General features: G+C 33.9%; 1 protein-coding gene across 1 annotated transcript; it reads right to left on the reverse strand.

Moving 5' to 3' along the window:
- Positions 1-2,082: 2,082 nt before the first annotated feature.
- Positions 2,083-4,833, reverse strand: LOC149415820 (uncharacterized). Its single transcript, XM_089641727.1, has 3 exons — positions 4,680-4,833; positions 4,031-4,180; positions 2,083-2,117 (listed from the first exon to the last, which is right to left on the reverse strand). Exons 1-3 carry the CDS (start codon positions 4,831-4,833, stop codon positions 2,083-2,085), a joined length of 339 nt encoding a protein of 112 aa, XP_089497853.1.
- Between the last annotated feature and the right edge of the window lie 1,618 nt (positions 4,834-6,451).

Raw genomic sequence — 6,451 nt, forward strand, 5'->3', positions numbered from 1 at the left:
TATAAAAAAAAAAATAAAAAAACTAGGCGAAACTGTATTGAGGCAGAATTTTTAGTTAATTTTTTTCTTTCAATTTGTCTATGGTTTGCTTATAAATGTTTAATATGGGTTCCAATACAGCAATCCATTATTTTAGGTTACATTATTGTTTACATATAGAAAATACAAATACAGCAAGTTTAAGCACAATACATACTATAATAACTTACAGTGACAAAGCATTTGGTTAGGTTTCATTATTGTTTGCATTTACACAATACAAATACAGCAAGTTTTATCACCATACATACTACAATAACTGTCAATGAAAAGGCGTTTGGGTGAGGGTACCAGTATATGCTCGATCATTTGAATAAATCCAAATTTTAACATTTTTTTAAACTCTTTCTGTGTTTGACTCAGTTTAATATTTTCTGGGAGCATGTTGAATATTTTTGTGGCAAAGTATCTAAAGCTACGTTGACCGAAGGTGGAAGAAAGTGCTGGAACTTGCAATATGTCTTTGTTCGAATTACGCGTAAATCTTAAGTTAGTTTTTCGTAAAGCACGTGTTTGTTTTTAAAGAGATGCACGAGGATAATTTTTACATAGATCTGTCGAACATCAAATACCCTCATTATGTTGAAAATTAAGTTACCGTTTGCAGTTTGAGGATAATTTTCATAAATGTTTTCTGCGCCTTTTCAACAGGATCTAGAGCTGATGAAGTACCCCCTCCCCATGCAATGATACCATACTCAATGATATATTGGGTTAATGCAAAATAAATCGTTTTTAGAATTTGTAAGTTAAGGAAGTTCATTACGGATCTGAAGAAATGTATTGTTTTCCTAATTTTATTTGCAATGATCTGAGTATGTATATTCCATTTGAGGTACGGGTCAATGGTGAGGCCGAGGTACTTCATCTGTGGAGTGCGCTCTATACAGGGGCACTCGCAGATGTGTGACATCTGCCCTGATGATGGACACTGTAATGTTGTCCGAAACGTTGGCTAAAGAAAAAGTAAGCGCAACACGGCATAACACCCTAAAAACAAATAACAAAAATACTTTTGGCCGTGTCATCATAATCATAAATAATAAATAATAATAAATCATAAATAATATTTAGTTTTTTATCTACTTTTTTGTGACAAATATAAATATAATGATACCCTCACTGGGATCTCCCGTGGATTTCATTTAAATATTGTTAAAATTTAGTTGTATAGATAATATTAATTAATCTAATTATGAATACGTTTTTTTCCGAAATAATTACGGATATATTACATGGTGATTGTGGTGTTTTTGCATAAAAACGGCGTTATACAAATCATCTAATTATTATTATTATGGTGTTTTTATGTTCAGTTGAGTGGTATCAGTTTCAGTCTGCAATTATCTATTTCTGATCTCCCTATGTTTTGTTTGCAGCTTTTTATTTGATATTTAAATGTTAAAATATTGTTATGAGTTTTAAATGCGAGTGCGATTTTACTGTAAAGTTTAGTAACATAGTATAGGAAGGTTTTTTGCCTAAATTTTGTATGTTGTAGTTGGTTGTTGGATATGTTTTGGACCTTGAGATCTAGTGGTTTATATACATGTGTTGTTATTTCTTGTGTTTTATTTATGAATGTAAGGGAGTATTGTTTTAGAAAAGAGTTGTTTAAGTGACATGATATTGAGTATGTTAAGGATTTCGTCAGTGCTAGTTTTTACAGGTACTTTCAGAAAAGTACAAGACAAGTATTCAATGCTCAAATAATTATTCAATATTCATATGTCCCATATTTATATAATTACCCGTGAAAAATTTCACAACTATTTTTGTACAAAAAATGCATAATAACATCCAAAACTCATACAGTATTGCAGCGTTACAAGACGACATGGTGAAAATATTTTTATCACGGCAAGGAAAAGGTTAATGAGAGGAAAAAATCATCATATTGGTCAGCAAGTTTAAGAAAAGAATTTTCCAATTATCCAAGAGCATCTTCGGATGTAATTAATACAGGTGTATGCTTGAGAACTACTAAATAAACGTTGAAATTTAATGAATTGTTCAAATTCTATGAAATATCCCGTCCTTAGATTAGGGGTGGTGATCCTGCAGCCCGCGAGAACTTTCTGCACAAAACGCGAGAACGGTTTTCTTTCACAGTTTTTCACATATGATTATTTTAGCCCCTGGACTCAAGACAAACAATTATGTTGTTAAAAATAATTAAATATAATTTTTTTTTTAGTTTTCAAGGAAAAAATCATATATTTTACCTTGCGATAAAAAATAGGAAAAATTCTATGGAAACAAAAACGATTTTAACCACTCATGAATGATATAATCTTTGAATACTGAAGACTCCCTATTATCACGTCAGATCTAAGATTCAATATATGTTTCAAGCAAGGCTATCCTGTAAATGCGTCCGCTTATGTCTTTTAAAATTTTGCTTTTGAGAACAAGGAGAGTTGAAATTGGAACAAGAAAAAGGTTTTTCTCCACTGTGACTGTCCGCATGTGACTCGTCTAATGTTACTTTTGAGAACAATCCATTGCAGTAGGAACATGGTTAAGGTTTTTTTCCACTGGGAGTCCGCATGTTTTTTTGTCAAATTTTGCTTTTGAGAACACGAATAGTTGCAATCGGAAAAAGAAAAATATTCTTCTCTCCTGTGAGTCAGCATGTTTACCATGTCAAATGTCCCCTATCAGTACATGAATAACTGCAACAGGAATATCAGCAATAGGAATAAAAAGTTTTTCTCCACTGTGCGTAAGCACGTGTCTTGTCAAATTACTCTTTTGAGTGACATGAACAGTTGTACAGGGAACATTAAAAAGGTTTTTCTCTACTGTGGGTTGGCATGTGTTTTATCAAAGTTTCCTTTCGAGAACATGAATAGTTGCAGTGGGAACATGAAAAAGGTTTTTCTACACTGTGGGTCTTCATGTGACTCTTTAATGCTCCCTTTTGAGAACATGAATATTTGCACTCAGAGCAGGAAAAAGGTTTTTCTCCACTGTGTGTCAGCATGTGTTTCTTCAAATCTCCACTTCGAGAAGATGAATAATTGCAGTCGTAACAGGAAAAAGGTTTGTCTCCACTGTGAGTCAGCATGTGTATCTTCAAATTACCCCTTCGAGAACATGAATAGTTGCACTCAGAACATGAAAAAGGTTTTTCTCCACTGTGTGTCAGCATGTGTTTCTTCAAATCTCCACTTCGAGAAAATGAATAGTTGCAGTCGGAACAGGAAAAAGGTTTTTCTCCACTGTGAGTCATCATGTGTATCTTCAAATTACCCCTTCGAGAACATGAATAGTTGCACTCATAACATGAAAAAGGTTTTTCTCCACTATGAGTCAGCATGTGTGTCGTCAAATTACCTCTTTGAGAACATGAATAGTTGCACTCAGTACATAAAAAAGGCTTTTCTCCACCGTGAGTCAGCATGTGTCTTTTCAAACTTTTATTTCGAGAACATGAAAAGTTGCACTCGGAACATGAAAAAAGTTTTTTCTGCACCGTGAGACACCATGTGAATCGTCAAATATGCCTTTCGTGAACATGAATAGTTGCAGTGTGAACATGAAAAAGGTTTTTCTCCACTGTGGGTTATCATGTGACTCTTTAAAGCTCCCTTTTGAGAACATGAATATTTGCATTTGAAGCAGGAAAAAGGTTTTTCTCCACTATGGATAAGCATATGTCTCCTTAAAGATCCCTTTTGATAACATGAATAATTGCAGACGGAACATGAAAAAGGTTTTTCTCCACCGTGAGACATCATGTGAGTCGTCAAATATGCCTTTCGTGAACATGAATAGTTGCATTGTGAACATGAAAAAGGTTTTTTTCCACTGTGGGTCATCATGTGACTCTTTAAAGCTCCCTTTTGAGAACATGAATATTTGCACTCGGAACATGAAAAAGGTTTTTCTCCACTGTGGGTTAGCATGTGATTCGTCAAATGATCCTTACGAATACACGAATAACTGCAGTCTGAACATGAAAAAGTGTTTTCTCCACTGTTTATACGCATGTTTCTCGTCAAATGAAAACGTTTAAGGCATTCCTTTTTAACATCCGACAGCTCTACGTCAATTTCCGTATAACGAATTCCCCCTCCGTCTTCATCTCGGGGTCCTGGTTCTATCTTGAAGCTAACAGTCTCCACTTCAATGCTACCTACAAAAACCAAACAACACATTGGTATGCCCAGATGTAGAGCATTTTACATTTAAAATTACTTTCTCCGAGAGAATGCTTCAAAATACTTTTTTTTAAGTACCTACAAAAATGTTCAATTAAAAAATGTACGAATGAAGATATCGCTGATTAACCACGTAGACACGGGTATTTAATAACTAGCTTTAAAGTTAATTTAGAAAATCACCAAATGTCTGCCATATGAACGATGCTTCAAGGAGGAAATACTATTTACTCTTGAGCACATTCCGTACAAAGTTTTTTAAGTAAAGTTTTTGTCAAATAATCAATATTATTTTTAGTGCAACTGCTGTGGTTTGGTCGTTTCCTGTAAATGCCATAACAAGGTCAATACAAAATTACGGCAAGATAGGACGTTGGGAACACTTCATGATTCAGTAACAATTCAAAACAGACATGGAGTCAGAAACATTAAAAGTTTACATTCTACATTTTTTACATGTGCAATATCACTTACTGGCTTTCCGAGTAGTCTCCGCATACTGCAAACATTCCTTCTTTACATCTGGGAGATCAAAGTCCATATCCACATATGGCGTTTTACCTCCACATTCTTCCTGTGGCCCTGGTTCCATCTTGATGGAAACATTCTCTGGATTTAATAGATCCATGGCAAGACTGGTAGGGTTTTAGAATAGGTTCAATCCAATTAAATATACCTGAAACTGCATATTGTATCAACAACGCAACTCTAATTTCGATGAGCTTTGAGTGTTAGTGGGTTGGAATAGTCTTTAAAAACGATGAAGTGTATGCAAAACAAATATTTGAGAACAGGAATATAATGTTGATTAAATAGGTTTTTAAGTTAAGACAATTAAAAACGGTTGACAGAATCGTCATCAATAGTTAGACTACAGTAATCTGACTCTATATCAGAGGTATTCAACCTAAACCGTTTGGTGGGCCAGAAAATATACAGGTTGGAATTGATAATAAATAATTTCCTATTGCGACAATTGTCAATATGCTTTCAAGCGTTGAGTTTATCAACTAAATTTGATAAGTCTGAACGCGTTATTCACTAACTTGAAAAAGTTAAGCACCGCAGTTCTGCATTTGAGTCTGCAAAATACGCGTGTAGAAAATATCAGTGTTAGAACTTACCAATAACTATCAAAGCATCGGATAATATATTTAACTGCGTGTGATGAACAATGTAAGGGATGTTATGTAGAATTAGAGTTTTTGAAGAGGATGAAAGGATTGGCAGGTGATGCACGGATAGATATAGGTACCACTCACGACGCTATAACTCACTCAAGCCGACAGGACCACAAGAGAACGCGCATAGAACGGGAGTGTCATAAATAAACCATTCTCTAGATCGATATCTTCCGGATTTTGTATCCAAAAAGTTTATACAGTACTTAACGACAGATATACAAGCAGTACTTGACGTACGGAGCGGAGCAGTTGACAAGGCAGAAAAACTCAAGGCCATTTAAAATATCTGCAACCATAGACAATTTAACGATTAATTTGAAATGTTCACTCTACCAGCATCTATCGGCTTTGTCGCTCGATAATTAAAAATTGGTGACGAACAGTTCGATGAAACTGTTAGACAGCATGACGTGATATACAACATTAAATTAAAAGAAGACAAAGATTCTGTTGTACGCAGTGCGGCTTGGGGGAATATTTCAGCCATTCATTGCAAGACCGGTTAAACACGTTTTTAACAACTGAATAATTTGTTTTATATGCAACGGTTGCAATCGTATTTATTTCTAGATTAGTATATCTATTTATATTGTAGCTATACATGTATAATTCAATGTCATGATCTTTGTAGCTGGAGATTACTTTAATTAAAGGTTTTAGTGCAATTCTGATAGATTGCAGAGTTTTTAGTAGGTAGTGAGTACTTTTCAGAGCAAAGTTGGTGTTATTTTGTAAAAATATATTATTTTGTTAAAGTAGTAGTTCAAATAATTTCAATTGCAATTGACATATTTATTTAATTGCGCCTATTAAGGCTTTTACATGCATATTATATAAGAAATTATACTCGTAAATAGTGCAGGAAATGATTGTTTCAAACACGTATATAAAAAAATATATTGTTGAATTTGACCCACACAGTATGTAGGTACAAAATATAAATATAAAATATCCAAAATATTTTTTTTTGTTTCAGCCGACAAAATACTGTTTACGTGCAAAATACTGTAAATACTGTCAATTTAAATAGCTTTATCAAAATATTCCCCCACTTGATGAAAA

Source organism: Hesperophylax consimilis, chromosome 17, assembly GCF_061612785.1.
Source record: "Hesperophylax consimilis isolate HC1 chromosome 17, BYU_Hcon_1.0, whole genome shotgun sequence".
NCBI lineage: Eukaryota > Metazoa > Arthropoda > Insecta > Trichoptera > Limnephilidae > Hesperophylax > Hesperophylax consimilis.